Raw genomic sequence first — 26,402 nt, forward strand, 5'->3', positions numbered from 1 at the left:
ACATAGCTTAGGCCTCATTTTAAAGAGTTTATTTAATGAAAATGGATGGTAATTCAAAAGTGTTAAGTGAATGCTAAATATCATATTAGTGAAAAAAAGAGAAAATAAATATAACAGCAAAGGTACAAAGAATCAGGTTCTCAGTGATGGGTGGACGTCCAGAGAGGATGTAGATTTCGAAATAATCTTGATGGTCGTCAAGATGACACTTCCTCTGCAGGCTCTGCAAAACAACACAGAGAAGTAAAGTTCACCCTCTAATCTCGGCCCCAGATTGCAGTCTTCTTCATCTCATGTGAGAGTGTACATCATTTTAAACATATTTGTCAACCGTATTGCACTGGAGTTCAAATGTTTAGAATAATTAATGAATTACTTTAATGCATCCTTATTGATCTTACCTCAAATGTCAAATACCACGGCTTCCACAAAACCAGTCTTCAACATTGATAATAATCATAAATGTTTCTTGAGCATCAAATCTCCATATTAGAATGATTTAGGATCATGTGACACTGAAGACTGGAGTAATGATGTGGAAAATTCAGCTTTGATCACAGGAATAAATGATCCATTTTAATATATATTCAAATAGGAAACAGTTATTTTATATCACAATATTTGACTGTATTTTTGTCAGATAAATGCAGCCTCAGTGAACATAAGAAACTTACTTGAAAAAACATTTAAAGGGATACTCCCCTTTTTTTGGAAATAGGCTCATTTTACCACTCCCCCAAAGGTTAAACAGTTGGGTTTTACCGTTTTCAGATGTATTCAGCCGATTTTCGGATATTTAGAAGAATATCAGTAACCAGACCGTTTCTGGTCTCATTGACTTCCATAGTACCTACTATGGAAGTCAATGAGACCAGAAACGGTCTGGTTACTGATATTCTTCTAAATATCCGAAAATCGGCTGAATGGATTTGAAAACGGTAAAACTCAACTGTTTAACTCTGGTGGGGTTGTCAAATGAGCCTATTTCCAAAAAAAAAGTGGAGTATCCCTTTAATATTAAGAGTTAATTATTCCAAACTTTTGACCCGTGCATTGTAAAGAGCTAGGCATTTATAATTGAGTCTATTTGTGGTTTAATTTGACAGTATCTTGTAAAGTACTAACTTTACGCATGCACAGGACCTTGTACCTCAACAAAAAGCAAGAGACACATTATTCACCTGTCCAGGTAAGGTACGCAGGCGAGCGTAATGCAGGATGGGTAATCTCCACAGTAACTCTCAGACGCTCTCTCCTCTCTTTCCTCAATCTCACAGTGTTTATATATGATGGATCTATATCCTCATCATCATTCTCTTCCACGTGCTCATTCGGCTCAGGCTGTTTGTCTTCTTGCACTGATTTCATTCCTTCCACGCTTTCATTCATCTTTTCATATTCTGCATTATGGTCCACACTGGGTGGCCTGATTTCTGTAGCATAAGCCAAAACTTGGATGAGATTCAACCAGGCGCTCAGGTGAAGTATATCCGTGATAGGTGCTCTTAGGGTAGGGAAAGGATCCAATGAAACAACATGCAGGTCCCAGGCACCCAATAAATGGATAAACAGGAGAAGGCGAAGATTAAAAAGCCTTTATTGAAACAGGCTTATTTCATAATAAAAAAGTTACAAGCCAACATGTTTCGACCCATACGGAAGCGTATTGCATTCACTTGAAGAAAAAAAAAATCTACTCTGTTTTTCTGAATTAACGAGTTAATTTTTCATGAGAAAAAAAGTTTTTGCTCTGTTTTTCTGAATTAACGAGTTAATTTTTCATGGAATTTATTTATTTTTGCTCTGTTTTTCTGAATTAATGAGTTAATTTTTCATGAGAAAAAAAATATTTTGCTCTGTTTTTCTGAATTAATGAGTTGATTTTTCATGGATTTTTTTTTTTTTTGCTCTGTTTTTCTGAATTAACGAGTTAATTTTTCATGGAATTTTTTTTTTTGCTCTGTTTTTCTGAATTAACGAGTTAATTCAGAAAAAACAGAGCAAAAACTTTTTTTCTCATGAAAAATTAACTCATTAATTCAGAAAAACAGAGAAAAAAATATGTTCTCATGAAAAATTAACTCATTAATTCAGAAAAACAGAGAAAAACTTTTTTTCTCATGAAAAATTAACTCATTAATTCAGAAAAACAGAGCAAAAAAAATTTCTCATGAAAAATTAACTCGTTAATTCAGAAAAACAGAGCAAAAAAAAAATTTCTCATGAAAAATTAACTCATTAATTCAGAAAAACAGATAAAAAAAAATTTTCTCATGAAAAATTAACTCATTAATTCAGAAAAACAGAGCAAAAAAAAATTTCTCATGAAAAATTAACTCGTTAATTCAGAAAAACAGCAAAAAAAAATTCTCATGAAAAATTAACTCATTAATTCAGAAAAACAGAGCAAAAAAAATTTCTCATGAAAAATTAACTCGTTAATTCAGAAAAACAGAGCAAAAAAAATTCTCATGAAAAATTAACTCATTAATTCAGAAAAACAGAGAAAAAAAATTTTTCTCATGAAAAATTAACTCATTAGTTCAGAAAAACAGAGCAATTTTTTTTCTCATGAAAAATTATCTCATTAATTCAGAAAAACAGAGCAAAAAAAATTTCTCATGTAAAATTAACTCGTTAATTCAGAAAAACAGCAAAAAAAAAATTCTCATGAAAAATTAACTCATTAATTCAGAAAAACAGAGAATTTTTTTTTCTCATGAAAAATTAACTCATTAATTCAGAAAAACAGAGTGGATTATTTTTCTTCAAGTGAATGCAATACGCCTCCGTACGAAACATGTTGGCTTGTAACTTTTTTATTATGAAATAAGCCCGTTTCAATAAAGGCTTTTTAATCTTCGCCTTCTGTTTATCCATTTATTGGGTGCCTGGGACCTGCATGTTGTTTCATTGAAGCCAAAACTTTATTAAGGTTGTTCAAGATGCAGAGAATATTTCAGTCTACTCACCATAATTACGGCGTGCTTGTCCTCCTCTGCGACTGCCACTTTCCTGTCGTCCTGTAGTCCTCACCAAAGCACAGACGCTCTTGAGCACGAGTATCCCCTCGCTGTTTTTTTCCTCTCTCTCTTTTGACAAAAGCTTGGAGACAGTCGTGCCACCAGCCGCCCAGAGCAGTTCCGGCACAGGCTTTCCTCCAGAGAGGAGAGCAGAGAATATTCCCACACCATCCCTGCTCCAGTGAACCGACAAAGAACGAGGGATTGAGGGAGCAACTGAGAAAAAGACGGAGAAAGAAAGAGGTGTGAACATAAAATGTGTGCATTCTCCGATTGTGGTTGTCAGAGTGTTGCTTAATGGTTAAAGGGTTCTCAGTTGTTTTGAGTGTGTTGCTTTGTGGTTGCTTGGCTTTGCTATGTGATTGTGTCAAAAGAGCCTCTAAGATATTCCCCAGACAGCAAACTGACATTGAATCAACGTGGAAACGACGTCTCTCATGACAGTGAAACAACGTTGATTTTGCTCATCGAATTAACGTTGAACCAACGTCAGACGCGGCATTCTTCAAAGCTAAATGAAAATCGAAAATTGGTTTGCTTTCATAACGTTGAAACAACGCGTTGATTTCAAGTTGATTTTCCGTTAGTTTTGAAAGAATGACGCGTCTGACGTTGGTTCAACGTTAATTCGATGAGCAAAACAATGTCAGATCAACGTTGTTTCGATGTCATATTTCCACGCTGATTCAATGTCAGTTTGCTATCTGGGTCTGGTCTTCCTTAGTTTTATCATCCAGAAGGTGAAAGTCTGATTTTTTGGAAAGTTAAAGGGGTAGTAAGACATTTCTGAGAAACGCTGTTAGGAGAGGTCAGCAGTAAGGGGTATAGATCATTTCACACTGGTCCAGAAGCACTTCCTGTTTCAGTTTTTTAACACTACATAAAAGCTGGGATAAAATACAACCAACAGAACATTTAAAACGGACTCAAAAAGTTAAACAAACATCTTTAAGATGTTTTCTTTACATGTGAAATAAAGTAAACAGTTACAAACTGAAACAGGAAGTGTTTCTGGACCAGTGTTGTTTACATCTTATGAAATGGTCTATATCCACTTATGATGGGGGAGGAGAGAGAGAGAGAAAGAAGGAGATTTGAAGAAAGACTGTAGAAAGAGAGATGGCTGAGAGACATTACAAAATTGTAGTGGCGCGTCGATGATTCGACGTCAAAATTGCGTCAACGTCATATTTTTGCGTCGACGCTTCTTTATTTATTTATTTTTTGCATGTTCACGGCGGTACAGCTTGCCACACACACGTGGGAGACCGAAACATTGCAGAATAGAGGACGAAGACAACTTGAAGTGAATGTGCTATCCATTAAATGAATCACACACAGTAAACAAACCCTTAAGAAAAAAAATTGCAATTTAGACGCGCAAACTGGGTGCCGGTGTGGTGAGACGTACAAGCTCGGGCAGATTCGGCTTGAAGTTGTTCCCGGACGCGGCGCCGGGCGCGTTGTTACAAAAAAAGGCATACACACAGCCAGCCACAGTCTTCCTGGTCTTGCGCACCCAACGGGTCATTTTTGCCGTGCGCACATTCGCGCTCGTGCGGACGTGTCGAGTACAAACAAGGCTTTAACTCCGTGTCAGCACGCGCTCTGATCAGTAGGTGAACTCCGCCTCCGACTCCGTTTCCCTCCTCAGCTGATATTAATATTTAAACATTCTCTATGATAAAAAATGTTTGTAAAAAATATTTTAATAACACGGTTTTGGCGGTTGTAGAGTTATGATGGTGTTCAAATACATAACATTAGACTAACGTTAGCCAGCTTATAGTATCTTGATTCAGTATGCCAGTATTTATTTGAGATATTGTTTTTTTATTAATTGAGCAGCAGAAAAAAATATTCTTTATATTAGTCGTCCAATTAGTCATTAGATTAGTCGACTAATCGATAAAATAATCGCCCAACTAATCGTTTAGTTAATAATCGTTTACCCCAAAAGAGAAGAGGAATATCCAACGCATTCTCATCCTTTAACGTCATATAGAACGCTATATGACAAAACGGCGCTATACTACGCACATGGCACCCGTTATCGTTAATATAAGTTATAACACGTGCTGTGAGGGCTAAGTTTAGGTGTGGGGTACGGTGTGCGTGTCATATTCACGCTAAAGGATTTATAACGTCTTGGGTTTGCGTGTTATATTAACGATAAAGGGTGCCATGTGCGTAGTATAGCGCCGTTTTGTCATATAGCGTTCTATATGCCGTTAAAGGATGAGAACGGGCTGGAATATCACTGGAAAAAGAAGGGTTATGGTCAGGCAAGAGGTTTAGCACCAACATTAAAATTAAAAAAGCTTTCCAGCGCTGGAGAGACCGAAGCAGGAAGGCCTGAAAACATAGATTGCTATGTTTCTACTCCATTGGTTTTGCTGTGTTTCACAGAATGTAAGCTAGTAACAGGACAGTTTTGAGTGTCATTGTTTGTTTGGAGCTGCTGGCCACTAACAACCAACTTCTGCTTGTTCATTTTCTCTTTCTTGTTGTTCATTTGTCATTTTTCGTGAAGCATTATTTTGCTTTGCTTATGCTATGATAAAGGGACATCCACTCTTGCATTGTGGGTTTGTGCATTTTGGGGGCGGAGCAATGAAGGGGGGGGGGGGGGGGGGCTTGGGTGTTTGGGTTGGTTTCAAAAATAAACAGCATTTCTCAGAAATCGCTTCCTGCACCTTTAATAACACTCACTTATATAGCGCAGAGTCCTTAAAGCAGCATTATATTACTTTTGAAAAATTTTGCTCTCGGGGTCCCCCTACAGCTGGGAAACAGTATTGTCCTCTACTACTGTCGTAAAATCTGTCATGGTTACGCTAGGGAATACAGACTGCCAGCGTTGCGTGTGAATGCCTTCATCCCAGGTACATTCATTGGCATATATTTCAGCATGTCTTATAATATAATTTCATGGGCTTTATTTTTTTCAAACGTCAAAAGATCACGTAACTCACGTTTACAAGCCAGCGTCTTCATAGTAGCGTTAGCCTATTGGCTACTGTTTTAGGCCCCGTCCACACTACTGCGCTTTCGTTTAAAAACGGAGAATTAAAACGAATACGATCTCCGTCCACACCAGCGTTTTGTCTGCGTATTAGAATTGATCTCCGTCCACATTAAAACGACTGAAAACGCAGATCACGTGACCATTCACCAACACTGGGCATGCGCGCGCCGGTGTAAACAGTGGTTGGCGAATCAGGGAAGGGCACGTCATGACTGATGACACCCAATCATAGAGCCGAGCGTGAGCCTCTGCGTCATCGTTTGTAAACTCCTCCGTTTTGTCTCGTCCACACTTAAACGCCCTCCGGCGTTTCAAAACGCAAAACGCAGCTGCAGCGTTTCTAAACTTCTCCGTTTTAGGTCTTCGTTTTTCCTGTTTTAGTGTGGACGGGAGGTGCAAACGTAGCAAAAGGTCTCCGTTTTTAAACGAAAACGCAGTAGTGTGGACGGGGCCTGAGATAATGGATATGCTAATTCAATTCAATATTTGTGGGTAGATAATAGCCATGTCGTCAATATTATAATATCAAGCTACCATAGATGAATCTGCAAATTTGAAAAATCGATTTGCATTATAGCCTGAGGCAAGACACTTTCACCAGAAAAATAAGTAACAAAGATGACTATCAGCCTGGAGACATAGGATAGTTATCCTGACCGATTATTTTGTCAATCTAATCATGTATTATTCATTTGCAAGAATGTAGCCCCTAACAAACTCAGTAATCAGTCTCGAGCTGGCGCGAGCTGCCCGCCCCGGCTCTACGGGACGCTTGAGTGTGTTAAGCGCCCTCAAAAGAAAGCAATGCAGTCTACATTGGATGCGATTCTGTAGTTCTTTTTGTGCTCAGGTTCCTACCCGCTCCCCGAAGTTACAGAGTGCCAGTAAAAGCGATACAGACACCGTCAGGCTATGGCAGACCTGTCATTCAACCTATTGTAAGTCGATGTACCATCTCAAGGGTTTTGGAAAAATATTATAAAGGTTGAAAAAAACGACATAATGCTGCTTTAACAAGCTGCACGATTAGCATACCCTAGCAAGTCATATTAAACATAAGAATTGACATGAATAAATTGATCTCTATGTATGATATGCATTTACATTTCTTTTTAAAATTAGAAACATCCTTATTTCTTTCTCAGTGATTGTCACGATTCCTGTCTTGTGTTTTCCTTGTCTTGTGTGGACTTTAGTTATTTCCTGTTCCGCACCATGTTTTGTAGTCCTTTGTAGTTTTTCTTGTTTATGAGTTCCCCCAGGTGTTTCTGATTAGCCACGCCCCCTTGTTCCCTTGTTTAGTGTATTTAAACCTCTGGGTTTCAGTTGTTGGGTGTCGGTCGTTGTTTGAATGTAGCTTTGTTCTGAGTTCCTGTTTCTAAGTTTTCCTGTTTCAGAGTTTCTTTGTTTTCCTTGGATTGCCCCTTTGTTTGATTTATTCTTAAAATTAGTGACTGCATTTGGATTCATCCTTGCCTCATCATTACAGTGATGATGGACAGTTAAATATTTACAGACTACTGTTCAAACTTTGCTGTCAGTAAGATATATGTAAAAAAAGAAGATATTATTACTTTTAAATTGATTAAATTACAGTAAATGTATTATAACGTTCCAAAAGATTTCCTCAAAAATATGAAGCAGCGCAACATTGCTAATGAAGTGTTTCTTTAGCAACAAATCAACATATTAGACTGATTTCTGAAGGATCATGTGACACTAATCATGTGACTGGAGTAATGGAATAAATGACATACAAATATTAAAACAAAGAACAGTTCTTTTAAATTGTAATAATAATGATATACTGTATTTGATTAAATAAATGCACTGGTGAGCATACAAAATTTCTTTCAAAACCGTGAAAAAGATTATTAATTTTCAGAAATCTATAATTTTTGAGTGTGTCCTTTTACCCATTTGAGCATTTCTCCAGAATCTCTCAACAGGCTTCAGGAGGGAGCAGTGTGCCACTCTGCAGACGATCTCCGCTGCCCTCGCTGTTTCATCCAGCTCTTTAAGTAATGCTTTTACTCGAAATGTCCTCGGCAGAGTTTGCAAAGGGCCCCAAAGCTCAGCTCCCTCTCGGATTTCCCCTTCGCTGTCCTCTCCCTCCTCAATCTCAGTCCCTTTAAGACGCAGCCACTTAACAGAGATTTCAGGGGGGTAGAAACCAGTTATGTCACAGGCCAGGGTCAAAGGTCCCTCCTCAGCAGATGAAAGGGGAGAGATGATTTCTGAAACGGTGGGCTTTTTTATGAATCCTAAAAAAAGAAAAAAGTCAGTTATTTGATCAAACATTTGTTTTTGTTGTTAAAGGGATAGTTCACTTTGAAATTATTTTTTGGTGTATTTCAGCTTACCTCAAGGGCATCCAAGATGTAGGTATCTTTGTTTCCGCAGTAGTTTCAATTTCGATATTTTTAGGTCAAACCGTCCTTATCTGTCAGTCATATAATGCAGGTCTATGGTCACCACCTCAAAGAGCATGCACAGAGAAGTCCAAATTAAACATGATTTAATGACTCGTAAATGTAAGTACACATTGATGGCCTAAGACACGAAGCGAGCGGTTTGTGTGAGAAAACGAACAGTATTTATATCGTTTTTACCTCTTGTAACCACAGCCATGTCCAAATTTTATCTATATAAGAGGTAAAAACGATATAAATACTGTTCGTTTTCTCACACAAACCGCTCGTTTCGTGTCTTAGGCCATCAACGTGTACTTACATTTACGAGTCATTAAATCATGTTTAATTTGGACTTCTCTGTGCATGCTCTTTGAGGTGGTGACCATAGACCTCCATTATATGACTGACAGACAAGAACGGTTTGACCTAAAAATATCAAAATTGAAACTACTGTGGAAACAAAGACACCTACATCTTGGATGCCCTTGAGGTAAGCTAAAACATATCAAAAATTAATTTCAAAGTGAACTTTCCCTTTAACGTAATCCATATGACAGTTTACCCTCAATTTCATGAAGGGACATGAGTGCTTTGTTCACGTTAAAAACACAATTTACCAGTTAATTCACAAAATAATAATCTCCAACGCACATTCTCGTAACGACGCCCGAAGATGAAAAAAAGTCTTACAGGTTTGGAAGACATGAGGGTGAGTAATAATAAGAGATCTTCTTCTGTGAACTATTGACAAGAATTCAGTTATTTCATTGGTGTTCACCTCGGGTTTCCCGTGTGATGGGTTGTTTTAGGGCCACGTGGTGAACGGTGACCCACACCCTGGCTTCTCCTCTCTCCAGCTCTGCTTTGGGCAGCCTGCACTGGCTCATGGCTGAGAAGAAGCCTTCAACATCGGGCCGAGGAGCTGCCAGCGCTGGCGGGACGGACACCGGGCTCAGCTCGCCTCCCTCACAGAACCAGCGGAAGGTGATGACGTCCGGATGAAAGTGAGAGGCCTGGGCTATCATTGTCACAACTCCTGGGGAGAGGGTCCGTTACTGACCACCTTTCGTGATGCGTTTAAAAAGTCTGAAATATTTGAATGTGTGTTCTGTGATACCTCCTTCGTCGTTTGCCTCTGAGAACTGGATCTCTGAAACTTCCGGTGGTGCTAAACCAAAAAAATAAACAATACTAATGTGAACAAATGTAACCATGATGAAATGAAAATAGATGTAAACCTGCATCTTGTTTTATATGAGAGAACATAAATGATTAACAGGAACCAGAAGCTGAAACCAACTGGAGGTGAACCTCGCCAAGCCTGGGTCAACATCTGGGCCATATTTCACTGTAAAATCAACTTAAAAAAAATAATATTCCAATTTCCATTACTGTAATGTAAAAACAAACAAACTATATATATATATATATATATATATATATAGTATTTAATAGCCTATATATTTATAAACATATTGGTAACACTTTAGCCTACTTGAAGGGGTGTGCATAAGACTGACATGACACTTTCATAATCATGAATATGAAGGAGGTTTTATGCATGTTTATGACAACTTTAAGTGTCATTCGCTCAAATATGACTTTTTGAATGCAAATATGAAATTGTTTAAGATGTCTTTGTTATGACAACTTGACATTAACAAGACAACATAAATCATAATGGCCTCATGACAGCCAATGTCAAAACCAACCACCTGAGAGTTTAATGTAGTGTTAACCAATAAAGCTAGGTGCTTTCTTAAGTTTGATCATTAATCTGTCATGTTTATGACAGGTTGTATTGTCTTAGTAATGTCAAGTTGTCATGACAAAGACACTGACAGGTTATGATAATGTATTGGTTTATGTCAAGGTGTCATAATAAAGATCATATTTGCATTAAAAATGTCATAATTGAGCGAATGATACTTAATGACAGATGTCACAAACATGCATATGTCATGTCATGATTATGAAGGTGTCATGTCAGTCTTATGCACATCCCTTCAAGTAAAGTTTTCCTGAAATATTTATAATTAATTGTAGAATTTGCATTTGTAGAAATTGTAATAAATCACACTTTTAGAATAAGTTACAAAAAGATTAATTATCATGAAAATAATGTCTACTGCAAAAATATTAACATTGATAAACAGGCTTGATTTCTTTGTGAAAAATATCATTTCTTCCAATTCTATATTTTGGGGTGATATGAGACTATTTTTTGGAGATATTTTTCCAATAGCTTCAAAGAAAATAAAGCAAGCTGCAGGTAAATCATGAGGTTAATGCATGGTGCGTTGAAGTCACAGGAAAGATCGTATTTATGAGTTGATTGTAGTAAGTTGTAATTACGAGTGGGAAACTCAGAATTTTTGAGGTGGGGGTGTGTCAATTACAAAACATGTTGGATGCAATTGATGCTGCATCTATAATGGTAGATTTGTTCAAATTAATGTTTTTTTTCTCATTAACATTAAAACTAAAAAAGCATAAAAAAAAACCCTGATGCACTTTTTTATTCATCATTTAGTTGACAGATTTTTTAAATCTTTGAATTTTATGTAGAAAAGGTATCGCTATATTTTAATCAATTTAAACACACCTGACATCATAATTACGTCTTCCAAACTAGTAAATACAAACTTCCCAGGAGGACTTGAATGCATCATTACACCTCAACATGGCCTCTGACCTAGAATAGCAAACTTGTCGGACACTCTCTCGGCCACAATCTTGTCTTTCCCTTTATACGAGATGTGGCATTTGAAGACTGCGCCCTTGTGAATGGACAGCTCGGGTATAAATGTGACAGAGGAGAACAGTTGTTTGTTTAGGCTGGAGGACGAGCGCGGTGGCATCTGTGTGTGTATCTTGTAATATCCCGAGGCAGTAGAGGGCAGCAGAGGGCCTTTCTCCGACATCACAGACACACGAGAGTTACGAGGCGTGTAGGATGCCGAGTGAAACGGACTATATTTTTTCTCTGTGTGTGAGAGAACGAGAGAATGAAACGCATAAACAAACAGCCGTTTTGAATTACTAATGCACGTTAGTGTTAATTCATAATAAATTCATTTAAATGTCAGTTTCAAACATCATGGAAATAGTTTTGTTTCTACTATTCTGTGTTGACTAGTTCCAGATTACATGATTTCATTTGCAATTGTTTTATACAAATTCACAGCACAATTCCTCTATCCATAATCAATTTATGTGTCATCACTCATCAGGTTTGATTAATAAACTGTAATGGCCAAATGGTCCTCTTGATAGTAAAGGATGAAGGTGGATATGTAGTGGTCTTAGTTGTCTGATACCTTTGTATGAAGTGTCTGTGATGGGCACATCATTCAGAAACCATGTCGTTTGTACCCTCTCTGCCAACCTGCCTTCCACACTGATAGTGATTCTGCCTTTCTTACCCACAATCACCCTGGGTGGCAAAACAATCGCTGAGATGTTCAGAGACTTCAGCTTTTCTGAGAAAAAGATATGCATGAGGAAAAAAGGGGGTTAAGAGTTAGCATGAAATGGATTTTATGCTTTTAAGGGCTTGAACAAATCTACTATGATGAAATATTTGCAATTTATATGTCGCTTTTCAATAATATTACTTAATTAGAATGCACAGCCTCTTTTGAATACCCACCAATGGAGAAAGATGCTTTTTGCACTGGAGTAGTGCAGATTAAGCTTTTACATCCAGGGTTAGCACTAGCAGGACCACTAACAAAGAAACGCTTGATACCTTGCTTCTAATAGGCTAGAGTGACAAGTCACATTTACAGCTTATCTTATTGGCTCAAAATATTTCTAGATTGGCAAATTTGTCACATACGTTTAGGTGTGAATCAAGCAACTCCCATTAAGGTCAATGGAATTGCTAACAGAAAGCTTTGTGATAACATTTAAAGGAGAACTCCGGCGAACAATAAACCTTTGGTCTAATAAAACATCGGTACATAGTCAATCGTTCTCTGAGTTTTGTTTTCATGATAATCGAATGTAAAGAGTTTTATCTCTAAAAACTGTTTAGCATATAATGCTAGTAATGGGGGCATTGACTAAGTAAAAAGAAATCGCTAGTTTATACCACTAACAAGACTCAAAATAGCCCCACACTAACACAGTAACATAATGAGGGTCCCTACATGCAAAAAGAACCGTTTAATAAGAAGATACTTTATGAAGACGGTTCACTTCGCGTATACAGACAGGAGCCATCTTAAAAAATAGTCTCGATAAGTCAAACCACGAACGTCGTGCTGAGTGATCTGAACTGTATGAAGTTCAACAAACTTCTGAACTGTATGAGCGGCGTTCGGGGATCGACTTATCGAGACTATTTTTTAAGATGGCTCCTGTCTGTATACGCGAAGTGAACCGTCTTCATAAAGTATCTTCTTATTAAACGGTCTGTACACTTACAAAGTTCTCAATGCGTCATTTTGCATGTATGGAGCCTCATTATGTTACTGCGTTAGTGTGGGGCTATTTTGAGCCTTGTTAGTGGTATTAACTGGCGATTTCTTTTTACTTACTCAATGCCCCCATTCAGGGCCGGCTCTAGGTTATTTGGTGCCCAAGGCGAGAGTGCCCCCCCCCCCCCCCCATATATATATATATATATATATATACATAAATCCGGCATAAATCTGAACATTTTTACACAGAAATGAAGGCCTAGCACTAGAGCATAAATGCAATGTATCATAAAAAATAATATTTCATATGCAAGCCAATGGTGTAGTTGAGGAATTGTGTGGTAAATGGATAAAAATGTATATCTCCAAAAACACAGCATTAATGAATAGATGAGAAGTAAACAAAAAAATATAATATTTGTATGATTAAAAAATAATATTTTTTGTACAATTACTCAATAAATTGTTGGGGTCATATATACCCCAAAGCCCAGAAGTGAGAACAGGTGACTGTCAGCTAGAATGTGCGTTCTGCGTCTGCGTGCAATGAGCCAACTTTCTATTTCTGCAGATTTAGTCTATATTCGTCATTCAAAAAGGAAACCGACGCTGCCGCCGCAGATAACGTTACACATAACGTAAACAAAGCAGCGCATGCTTACCGTTTTGAATATACGCGGGCATCCCCTTGTCAACATGTCGAATCGGGCGAAACAAACGACGACGAGGACTATTTTGAGCCGACGGCACGGAACCGCGTGGAACACACCGAGGAAACTAAAGCGCTAAAACCAGCTGTGAGAATGTTTTCGCGCCACTCCCGGTTGCTGAGCAACGCGCGTGAGTTTGACAGCTGCCTGTCAGAGTGACTCAGTCGTTTTTTTAGGATTGTATAAAAGAAATGTACAAAAACAAGCAGTGTGTGGACAATGCACAGTAAAAGTGTACAGCGTGTGTGCAGCTTTCATCATACGATACATACATTTAATTAACTTTTTTTTTTCAATTCTGCAATTTGCGCCCCGTCCAGCAGATGGCGCCCCAGGCGGCCGCCTGTGTCGCCTGTCGGCAAAGCCGGCCCTGCCCCCATTACTAGCATTATACGCTAAACAGTTTTTAGAGATAAAACTCTTTACATTCGATTATCATGAAAACAAATCTCAGAGAACGATTGACTAGGTACCGATGTTTTATTAGACCAAAGGTTCATTGTTCGCCGGAGTTCTCCTTTAAGTCATTGGTGTGTAACTAGACTTACCATCCCTTCTCTTCCAAGAAAATCCCAAGCAGAGCAATAAAACAAGGGTGATTGAAATGATCATCATCGCTACCGAAGCCTTGGCTGACTTATTCAGACCTGGGTTTTGCACTGAAAGAGATTAGAGCAGTACATGTATAAAATATATTTTTCTTTAAGTCAGAAGTTTTAAGTTGTGGGTGAGTCAGAGTCAGGCCCCGTCCGCACTACTACGAATTAATTTAAAAACAGAGACCTTTTGCTACGTTTGCACCTCCCATCCAGACAAAAACAGAAAAAAACGAAGACCTAAAATGGAGAAGTTTAGGAACGCTGCAGCCCCGTTTAGGGGTATTGAATCTCCGGAGGGCATTTTAGGCTATGTTTAAACGGAAACGATCTGAAGAGAAAACGCAAAAGTGACGTTGCTTTATCACTTTTTATTCTGCGTTTAGACGAGCGTTTTGGGTGGGAAATCCATGTGCATATGGTGAGGCAAAAGTGTGAGAAATTCAATGTAGTATGCACTCCAGGTGGCTAGGTGGCGATGTGGAGCACTGCCACACAACAACACCTGCGTACAACCTTCACTGTCTAGTAGACTTTTGCGTTTTTACCAGTTTTTACCCTTTACACGGGACCGCGGCGGTGGAGCATTTTTACGATTTCCACTCTGGAGGGTGGTTTAAATTTTTTGCGTATTTAAGATCCAAAAATGCCGTCGCCGTGTAAACTAAAGGCACATCCGATAAAATATTTGTACGTTTTCACCCGCAAGCGTTCTCGTGTAAACAGGGCCTTAGTGAAGACGGCACAAAACGGAGGACTTTAGAAACATTGACACAGAGGCTCACGCTCGGCTCTATGATTGGGTGTCATCAGTCATGACGTGTCCTTCCCTGATTGGTCAGCCACCTATCACATGACCCGTCCCTGGACCCGTCTGAGGAATAGAGAGCCTAAGTCCCTCCCCTTCCGGTCGACCACCATGGGACCTTATTTTGGAAAAATATTGTATGGTAGTCAATGGCGAGAGACAACAAATATTTTGATCTCGTTTGAATTACACATATGATGTTTGTCAATTTAAAAGATACATTTTAAAGTAAAGAAAGTCGCAGTTTGATGTAAAACCATTGAGGTATAAGACTGTGAAAATATGTAATTACAAAGACTATAAACCCCAAAGGCGCACATTTTCTCTCAATGAATGAAGCTAACTTTACGGAGGCTAACGTCTGTCATTGTTTCTACAGTCTTACGTTATAATCGTAACGTTACGCCGTCATACCTGAATGTTTTGTACCAGACTGCACACACACGAGCAGCGGATCTCGTTTCGCTTCCTGAGCGATTTTCACATTAAACTAAATGTTACTCTTCTGTTGTATGACAAACTGCGACGTTTTTGACTTTCAGAATTGACTTTATGCACAGCTGCACTACTTCCTGAACTTAAGCCAGCTCCTTGTTTCCTGTCTGCTATTATTGGCCAAACTTGATTAATTCAGGTGTGTCTGATTATTGTTGCCATGACTACTGAGGTCAGGCACACCTGTTGTCTCTCGCCATTGACTACCATTTATATTTTTTCCAAAATAAGGTCCCATGAGCCGGAAGCGGAGGGGCGGGACTTAGGCTCTCTATAGTCAATCCGTTTTCTGTTTACACCGGCACGTGCATGGCCTGTGTTGGTGAATGGTCACGTGATCTGCATTTTCAGATCTGGACGGAGTAATGTGGACGGAGTTCAATTCTAATACGCAGATAGAACGCTGGTGTGGACGGAGATCATATTCGTTTTAATTCTCCGTTTTTAAACGAAAACGCAGTTGTGTGGACGGGGCCTCAGTCATAATGGATGCATCATCTGTATTAATGGAAATTAAAAATATATATTTTACATTTATCATAAAAAAAAACGCACCCAATGACCATTCCTAACCATTTTCTAGGTTTAGAGTTAAAAAAATCTTTTATGTAGAAATGATACATCGCCATATTGCTCTCACCAAAATGATTTCAATACAGCTGACATCATAATTATGACTTAAACTTACAAATATAAACTTCCCATGAGAACTTGATTGCAACAAAAGTAGGCTAATAATGTCCAATCCTCCTCCTGAAGGGCCATATTCCAGCAGATGTCAATCCCACCTTAACCAGCTGAGCAAGCACACCTTACCAAGGTATTAGATCACAAGAAAATCCCAGGCAGGTGTGTGGTGAGATATAATCTGCAGGAATGTGGTCCTCCAGGAGCAGTGAAGTGCAAGAAAGCAAGTAAAGTCCTTTTCTCCCATACCACGTGGGTCATCAGTGGAAAGGTCAATGGTTGCATAGGCAGGTTCTTGCACATTGTGTTGCTGGGCCACACATTTGACCTCTCCTCCTCTGCTCCTCTCCTCCACACTCAAGGTGTGATACTGATGTCTCATATACATCCCATCCTCATTCTGGATGGACACGGGAAGCTCAGGAAGAACCTTTCCATTCTGGATCCATTGAACGGATTGGTTGTTAGGGTAGAATCCACTGATGTCACAGGAGAGGGTGAGTGGGGATGAGTGGGAAGATGAGGGAACAGTTGAGAGAGTGACTATCGGAAGAACTAAAAAAAGAGATAAAAAAGAATTAAATATAGTAAAAGTCTCTTCCTGCTGAAATGTCAACATGACATCATGACTGTTGTGTAAACATATACGCCACTTTCGAGTCAGGTGGCGTGTCATCTCCACGCATTTTGTGCTATCCGCGTGTATCCGCGTGTATGCGTATATGTCTACGCCATTAACGTCCGCGTCATTCCGCGTGTCTGAACACGCAGTCAAATCTCCAGTGATAAATGCCATTAACCCCAGAGACGGTTAAAGGGTTAGTTCACCCAAAAATGAAAATTCTGTCAGTATTTACTCACCCTCATGTTGTTCCAACCCCGTAAGACCTTCGTTCATCTTCGGAACACAAATTAAGATATTTAAGATATTAAGATCGCTCCTGCATACAGTCCATAGGCTTCTTGAGGGACTGGCTCTTGCTGTCCTCGAAAAGTCATTAAAGACATCGTTAAAATAGTCCAAGTGACTACAGGGGCTCAATCTTAAGTTTATCAAACGACGAGAACACTTTTGTGCGCAAAAAAACAACAAAAATAACGACTTTATTTCAACTATTCGTTTATTTCTCCCTCTGTGCGAGTCAGGTTACTAGTTTAATAGCGTAAGCTTCTGTTATTGTACGTCACACGCATCACACACACATGACCAGCGTCGGCCAATAGTGAGCCTACGTGTGACGTAGCTCTACGCAATCACACTACGTTAACTGACTACAGGCCCATGGAGAAGGAAGTGAATAGTTGAAATAAAGTCGTTATTTTTGTTGTTTTTTTGCGCACAAAAGTGTTCTCGTCGTTTGATAAACTTAAGATTGAGCCCCTGTAGTCACTTGGACTATTTTAACGATGTCTTTAATGACTTTTCGGGGACAGCAAGAGCCAGTCCCTCAAGAAGCCTACGGACTGTATGCAGGAGCGATCTTAATATCTTAAATATCTTAATTTGTGTTCCGAAGATGAACGAAGGTCTTACGGGGTTGGAACAACATGAGGGTGAGTAAATACTGACAGAATTTTCATTTTTGGGTGAACTAACCCTTTAAGTTTAGGGATGGGGTTGCGGTAAGTCATATCTTTTTTTTACCTAGGATGGTAAGGGAACAGTCATAAATGCCATTAACCCCAGTGACGGTTAGGTTTAGGGACGGGTCATATTGAGGTAAGTCATATATTTATATAACGTTAAGTCAACGGCGTTCATAAACACGCTGAAAGGCGATTATGCGTCTTGATAGCACGCCAAAAATGGAAATACGAATTGGCGTGTCATACACACGCTACTTCATGAGATCAGTCTGGAAATGTTATCAAACTTTTATAAAGCAGCAAATAAAGTGTCCGATAGAAGTAGGCAAAGGGGCTGCAATATGCGTTCGAAGGCTATATTCAAGACATACAGGTGAAACACAAGAAAAAACAAGGCATCCAAAAGCATAACGTTACCGGTCACAGTCAAAAAATGAACCACCGCATTTCCTACTAATCGAGACGGAGGCTGGGATTAACAATATCAGGGAGCGACACTGTTCATGCAAAGCTGGGTAGGTCTCAATTCACTTCTATAATCGTTATTATTACAAAGCAAACGGACTACACGAGTATAACGTTGTATTTATTAGCGGCGTGTGCTAACGTATCAACAACCAGTATGAGAACCGAAATCATAACCTAAAACATTATAAAACGGTCTAACTAGTATAACTTCACAATAAGGTTTGAAGCAAAAAAAAGATGTGCTTGTTGATCTTTGCGGGGTTTAGCTGACTGAGGACGTCCATTCAGTTTAATCCAAAGTCGACACTTGGAGGATTTGACTTCTGTTTTGGGAAGGGAAAAAACGGACATCCCTTTCCAACCTCTCTGAGAAACGCGCATCATTGTTACAAATGCCCCAGGCACAACGTTTGACCATTTTTTCGATAAAACTACGACGGTAATAGCCCGCCGAGACCGAAAATATGAAACGCCTGTGTTGAAAGTCAATGGAGCGCTGTGAAAAAGTGTCCGACCTCTGTGGGAGCTCGTTCTTGGCTGCGCTGTGATTGGTCAATCTACATTATAGGGCGTGGCTTAGCCAAAGGCGAATTGTAAGTGATGCCTGAGACAAATCCCACAGCATAAGTTGCACGATTCTGCAAAAAAACTTGCGACGTGAACTGATGAAGCCACTTGATTGAGTAGTAAAATGCATGCAACTAATGTAAAATAAGCTGAACAAACCTGTACATGTTATAGACCTTATGTAGCCCCGCCCCTTTTCAGCGTTGCGCTTGTTGTCTTTTGACTTCCGGTCTGTATTTTCACAGCGATCTTGCATAGGTATGAATAAACTGCTCGTAAAAAAATTCCTGGTCGACATTTGTTAATACATCTGCTTTACAATGCTTAAGATAAACATTACAATGCTCATGATAACTTTTTGTTAAAGGGTTAGTTCACCCAAAAATGAAAATTCTGTCATTATTTACTCACCCTCATGTTGTTCCAACCCCGTTAGACGTTCGTTCATCTTCGGAACACAAATTAAGATATTTAAGATATTAAGATCGCTCCTGCATACAGTCCGTAGGCTTCTTGAGGGACTGGCTCTTGCTGTCCTCGAAAAGTCATTAAAGACATCGTTAAAATAGTCCAAGTGACTACAGGGGCTCAATCTTAAGTTTATCAAACAACGAGAACACTTTTGTGCGCAAAAAAACAACAAAAATAACGACTTTATTTCAACTATTCACTTCCTTCTCCATGAGCCTGTAAGTCAGTTAACGTAGTGTGATTGCGTAAAGCTACGTCACACGTAGGCTCACTATTGGCCGACGCTGGTCATGTGTGTGTGATGCGTGTGACGTACAATAACAGAAGCTTACGCTATTAAACTAGTAACCTGACTCGCACAGAGGGAGAAATAGACGAATAGTTGAAATAAAATCGTTATTTTTGTTGTTTTTTTGTGCACAAAAGTGTTCTCGTCGTTTGATAAACTTAAGATTGAGCCCCTGTAGTCACTTGGACTATTTTAACGATGTCTTTAATGACTTTTCGGGGACAGCAAGAGCCAGTCCCTCAAGAAGCCTACGGACTGTATGCAGGAGCGATCTTAATATCTTAAATATCTTAATTTGTGTTCCGAAGATGAACGGTCTTACGGGGTTGGAACAACATGAGGGTGAGTAAATACTGACAGAATTTTCATTTTTGGGTGAACTAACCCTTTAACTCTACAATAAGTAAATCCACTTCACCAGCTAATTACTCCTCGACAGCGATGCCATAGAAATATACAGAGCGGCCGCAAAACCGGAAGTTCAAAGACAATATTCTAAAGATGACGGAGTCCGCGTGCATAAGGTTAACACAGTCTCATCCCAAGACGTCATATAACTGACGTTTTGGGAAGTATTTTGACCATACGTCAATATCCGCCTTTTTAGGGCCCCCTTAAACGTCGGTAGATGGCGATCCCGGGCCGTCATACAACTGACGCTTTACCTTTAACGTCAGTTAGGTGACGGGTTAGGTTTAGGTATGGGGTAGAGTTAGGATCCCATAACCTCATCTACCGACGTTTAAGGGGGCCCTAAAAAGGCGAATATTGACGTATGGTCAAAAGACGTCCCAAAACGTCAGTTATACGACGTCTTGGGATGAGACTGTGTTGATAAGGTCTATACTGTTACAGAAAAAGTTGCATCCTGTTTCAAATGAATGACATTACCAATCAAATGTGCATTCTGAATACCTATAATGTAAGGTGTGAACTCCTCAAGGATAGGTTTCACCAGGGCTGTATGTTGCACCTTGCAGCCAAAGCTTGTGTTCTGGTCAGAGATTTCAGGGGTCAAGGTTAGCCAGCTGACTGCATCGTACAGCCCGTCCTCTGTACGGTTCACTTGCAGCTTTTGGGGTTCTTGGATTTTGTTTCCTGCTCGTGTCCATGTAAACATGATTTGTGGAGGACTGAAGCTTCTTGCCCAACATTCGAACACACTTTTTCTTTTCAGGAATACTTCAGGTAAGATGAGGGAAACCAGTGGAGGAACTGTAAGAGATTTAGGATACGCTTGTCTGGCATATGCATTATATTTATTTATACATGAATAATTTGGACATTGGTCCTGCGTTTTCATACAGGGGTTGGACAAAAAAACTGAAACACCTGGTTTTACTACACAATAATTTGTTAGAATGGTCTCATTTTGCATCCAAATACAGCACCAATTGACAGATAGAAGTCCTTCACAGTGACCAGAGGGATTATGAGCCGTTCCTCTTCCAGAACAGTGTCCAGGTCACTCTATGATGCTGGTGGACTCGCTCCTCCAAAACACCTCAATAATATTTAGATCTGGTGACTGTCAGACCATGGGAGATGTTCAACGTCACTTTCATCTTCATCAAACCCTTCTGTCACAAGTCTTGCTGTGTGTGTTGGTGCATGATCATGCTGATACACGGTTTGAGCATCAGGTGCTCATGATCCTCCAGAAGGGTTTGGTAGTCCTCGGCAGTGTCGTGTCCATCAAATACAATCAGGATTGTCATGATATTGGAGCTCAAACCATCACCGATCCACCCGTGCTTCACTCTGAAGATTGGCCGCCATGCATATAGATGTGAAACCTCCAACATTGGCCAGTGTTTCAGTTTCATTGTCCAACCCCTGTACATGTGACCTATGTGAGATGCACTATGTGAGACTTACCAAGTATTGTCAGAGTCACCTCTGTGAAGTAATCGGTTTCATTATAGTTCACCCTGCACTCATACACCCCTTGCTGCTCTGGAGTGGCATTGTATACAGTCAGTGGGAAGGAGCCAATGAAGGAAGCAGTTGTGTTCAAGAAGAAGCCTGGTTGAGTGTGATTCCTTGAGGCAATGTCTAAACCACCGAAGGACCAGGTAATGTTTAACAGTGAATCGTCAATTAGAGGCGGCAGTGTAAAGGAGCAGTTGAGGACAGCTGAGGAGCCCGGAGACACAGAGACGTCTGCAGAGGAGCCTGGGTTTAAGAGAAGGCCAGAAAAAGATGAAAGGAAAACCATTTAAATTTCCAGACTCTTAAAGTGGAGTTTAAAGTTTTAAAGATCAAAGTACACAACAAATGAAATTATTGTCTCTTAAAAGAAAGAATCGATTCTGAACTGCTGTTGCAGTCTCAATTCCAGTCACACTTCCTGTTGCATACCAATGTAACAATATTTGCATAATGCCAGCCTATGGTCTTCATTGGCTGCCTGCTTAGTTAGAAGGTCTAGTTTGACCCGCCCTCAGACACTGTAGATAGCTGAGAAGATGCTGTTTTCAGTGCTGCGAATCTACTTAAAGGGATAGTTCACTTTGAAATTTTGGGTATGTTTTAGCTTACCTCAAGGGCATCCAAGATGTAGGTGTCTTTGTTTCCAGTTTCAATTTTGATATATTTAGGTCAAACCGTTCTTGTCTGTCAGTCATATAATGGAGGTCTATGGTCACCACCTCAAAGAGCATGCACAGAGAAGTCCAAATTAAACATGATTTAATGACTCGTAAATGTAAGTACACATTGATGGCCTAAGACACGAAACGAGCGGTTTGTGTGAGAAAACGAACAGTATGTATATCGTTTTTACCTCTTGTAACCACGTCCAAGTGATCTGAAGGCGAGGGCGTATCGGTCTGCACAAGCGCCGGAAGTGAAAACGTTCTGTTGACATATCGAAATTGTCTTCCATTGCGATTTCCTGTATATCTAAATATGTTTAGATCTTTAAAATGAAAGGTAGGCTAATGCTTCCGAAATCTCCGTGTAAACAATGAGTGAAGTACACGCGTGAGAGATCACTTCCGGTGCTTGCGCAGACCAAAGCGTCCACGCCCTCAGATCACTTGGACGTGGCTGTGGTTGCATGAGGTAAAAACAATATAAATACTGTACATTTTCTCACAGAAACTGCTCGTTTCGTGTCTTAGGCCATCAATGTGTACTTACATTTACATATTTAATTTGGATTTCTCTGTGCATGCTCTTTGAGGTGGACCCCATTTACCTCCATTATATGACTGACAGACAAGAACGGTTTGACCTAAAAATATACAAATTGAAAATACTGCGGAAACAAAGACACCCACATCTTGGATGCCTCTGAGGTAAGATAAAACATACCCAAAATGTATTTTAAAGTGAACTATCCCTTTAAAAGATGGGGAACCGTGCTGGAATTGATTTAGTAAAACCCACGCCAATGTTAAAGTTCATATCACTGTGTATAAAACTGCTAAGGAAGCCTCTGGAGCTGAAATTCAGATATGTTAGTAGTGATGTAAGCGGTAGTCTAATCACAACAGACTGGGCCGTCTGACCAATCAGATCAGAGTCTCACGTTTCTTTGAATGAGCTGCTGTCAGACTCTTTGAGAAATTAGGTGTGTGCAATGTATATTGTGTTTTTGACCTTGGATGCATGCAAACCTGTACGAGACCTCCAAAACAAAATTAGGAACTTTTAAAATAGCATAATAGGGGCACTTCAATCCAAAAACCTGAGGAGCAGCTCTAAGCCTGTGCTTGATTTAGTACTGCTTAAAAAATAAGGTCACAACACATTGATCAAACATCTGGATCAGACACTTAAAGGTTTAAACATTCAGCAGAACTGGATCTTCTTTATAATAATTAACTAGGCCTTCTTACTAGACCTCTCTATGTGGACTACGCATGATATTATTATTCCCATGACTGGATAACACAAACTAATGCCTTTCTTGGCTTTTGTCTATCATTATAAATTCAAGCTTTCTTCTTTGCATTTCTGATTTAAAAGATGGCATGCTGTATTAAGTGTGCTAAATAATTTTTTTTTAATAAAAAGAGGATATAAAAAAATGTACATTTTAATTAGAGGGCTATTCATAACAACAACAACAGCAACAAAAATAATTATTAAAAAATACTTAAGTGCCATTGTGAATTGTTAATCAGATTATTTAATGACTATTAATATTTTCCATTTATGAAAGGAGGCTGTTGAAACAAACAACTTGGACATTTCTGGTATGCAAAATTTGAATCACACAGTCATTGTTCATCTCTGGGCAAATTTACACTCATTCAGGTTTTGGTTATCTTCAATAATGCCGGAAATACAAAAAAGGCATTCAAAAACAACAACACTGTACTGCAAATATATTGTAAGCAAAGTCCAGTTTCAAACTTTAAAATTCAGTCGAGGACAATTACAAAATATAGCAAACATTAAATCCCTTTTTGTCTTGGCAATGAGATCTTTAGAGAACCTTAACAATAGATGTAGCATTGTTCCTGTAATGTGACGCGTGGGCTATAGTACTCACCTGGCTTTATTAGGCCCAGCAGCCATAAATAGAACAGGACTTTAAACTTCATGCCGATTTACTGGAGTGCGAACATACTCCTTATCATTACTCTATTTCTTTCTTTCATCGCTTCTTGCTCTTTGTATTGGATAACGAAAAACACACTTATATAGGGACAGGGGACAGTAGGCGGGGATCAAGTGGGCAAAGGAAAAGATACTGTGTGCTTGAAAGGGGGTGTACCAACTTTATATCTACTGTTCAATGCAGTCATTCAGGGGCATAAACACGGGCTACTAAGAGAGGGAGAGAGAGAGAGATGTTCAAAGACACATTTAGGACAGTGGTCACTTAAAATTCAATCTGGCCTCCATCCAATGTTCTAGACTACTTTACATTCATGCTGTATAGTGACCCAACTCAAAAATGGGGTTCACTTGTAATCTTGGGCCTCTGTTTAAAGAACTGTACTTCCATTTGGAGGACACGTAAGAGACACCTTTTGCCATTCAACTTCATTTAGTTCTGTGTGTCTCCACCTGTGGTGAAACATTAACATAATAAAGAGTTTTAGAAGCTATCCCTGTACAGTATTTACAGCTGTAACCACTCGATAACCAGCTTTATTAGTGGATTGGAGTATTATTGTCCAGGAATGTGTATCTATAAAGATACAGTCATTTGTGTTCAGTTGAATCAGTGATTTAAGATACGACAGGCTTATTGCACAATGCCACAGATTAGATAAATATAGATATCACTGCATAACATGAAGCTTGATTGTTGTCTTACAAACTAATAGTTTTCTCATTTACTTTTCAAATAATTTGTTTTATTCCAATGAAATTACACTTTAAAATCTAAGATTGTGCTATAACTAAGATTTTTTTTGTTAATTTAATGTTCAATAATTTGTTGAACTCACTCAAAATTTCTTAGTAATCTGTACTGTTTGCATGCCTTCGTTACTCAGAAAAACCTTGTAAACATTACTTGACTGGTTTGAGTACCATTTTGCCCATAAATTTGGAATTTAAGTGATATTTTTGTAATTCTCTTCTAATTGATTGCAATGATGCAACATGAAAATCACAATTATTTGATTTGTGAAGCAATAAATAGTATAAATATATACACTGTAAAAAAATATTTTCAAGATTTGTTATCACAACATATTTTCTTTTGTCACATCAACTTTATAATAATTTATTTAGTTGAGATAACTTATTATTTTGAGTTTCTGATGATTAAATCAATCTCCTTCATTGTATTAACTCACTTTTTCCAGTTCAATCAAATTAAAATTTTAAGGCAACCGGCTACTTACTTTTTAAAGTTAAACCAACAATATTTTTTTACAGCGAGTAATCACAACATTTTTTCTTTTGTCAAACCAACTTAAATAATTTATTTAGTTCAGATAACATATAATTTTGAGTTTCTGATGATTAAATTATTCTCCTTCATTGTATTAACTCACTTTTTCCAGTTCAATCAACTTAAAATTTTAAGGCAACCAGGTTACTTACTTTTTTAAGTTAAACCAACAATATTTTTTTACAGTATATATATATATATATATATATATATATATATATAATTTACATTTTTTTTGCGGTTAGTATAACCCAAATAACAATAGCAAATAAAATTGTAATGGTAAAATAAAGCCAAAAATAGAAAAACAAAGCAATTAATTTATTCATGCTGCAATGCACTCTGGGAATACACTTAGACCCAGATCACAGACAGAATCACAGACAGGATTAAGTTGACAAAACTTAAACGGATTAAGAATAACTTGAAATAACTTGATACAATTAAGTTATGTTTACTTAATGAAATTAAGGCAACGAGTTTGCATAATAAAATTAAGTAAACTGAACTAATTGGTTTTTACAGTGTATATGAAAGCCTGAATTTTGTTAATTTTTTTATTATGTTTTGGCAATATAATTTTAGACCATGTGTATAAAGCTCTGTTGATTCAGTTTAGAGAGTTTTTGACAATTTCTCTGTAAGAACCTTCGGAGAAACTAGAGGAAAACTAGAGAAAGTGAGGACGGATGGTTGTGAAAGAGATATGGCAAAGAAAAAGAGTAAAAAGAAGATTTGCAGTGACAGAAGGAATGAAAGAGAGAGAGAATCAGGAACACAGGGCCCCTCAGAAAGGAATAAAGGGGTCACTGTTTCAAAGCTTATTTTAACACTGTTGAATGTTAGTTCTCCTCTCTGTAATATGAAGAATGAACACATTATTGCTGCAAGACAAACTTGTTTGACCAACTTGTTTGAATTTTGGAAGACATTAATTACAAGGTTGGCGAAACTTAAAACCTAAAAGAT

General features: G+C 38.6%; 1 protein-coding gene across 8 annotated transcripts; it reads right to left on the reverse strand.

Annotated features, from left to right (window-relative positions):
- Window positions 1-13: 13 nt before the first annotated feature.
- On the reverse strand, window positions 14-24,214 carry LOC120468993 (uncharacterized). Of its 8 annotated transcripts, none has more exons than XM_039657665.2 (13): window positions 24,075-24,214; window positions 21,449-21,745; window positions 20,486-20,785; window positions 16,438-16,743; window positions 14,151-14,261; window positions 11,786-11,947; window positions 11,161-11,451; window positions 9,583-9,633; window positions 9,244-9,498; window positions 7,968-8,315; window positions 2,973-3,239; window positions 1,182-1,433; window positions 14-223 (listed from the first exon to the last, which is right to left on the reverse strand). In XM_039657665.2, exons 1-13 carry the CDS (start codon window positions 24,124-24,126, stop codon window positions 198-200), a joined length of 2,718 nt encoding a protein of 905 aa, XP_039513599.2. In that variant the 5' UTR covers window positions 24,127-24,214; the 3' UTR covers window positions 14-197. The 8 variants fall into 8 exon arrangements, with proteins under 8 accessions (XP_039513599.2, XP_039513598.2, XP_039513602.2 ...); XM_039657664.2 differs by having other exon boundaries at window positions 9,244-9,501; XM_039657668.2 differs by lacking the exon at window positions 21,449-21,745 and having other exon boundaries at window positions 9,244-9,501.
- Window positions 24,215-26,402: the final 2,188 nt, after the last annotated feature.

Source organism: Pimephales promelas, chromosome 17, assembly GCF_988280905.1.
Source record: "Pimephales promelas chromosome 17, fPimPro1.hap1.1, whole genome shotgun sequence".
Classification (NCBI taxonomy): domain Eukaryota; kingdom Metazoa; phylum Chordata; class Actinopteri; order Cypriniformes; family Leuciscidae; genus Pimephales; species Pimephales promelas.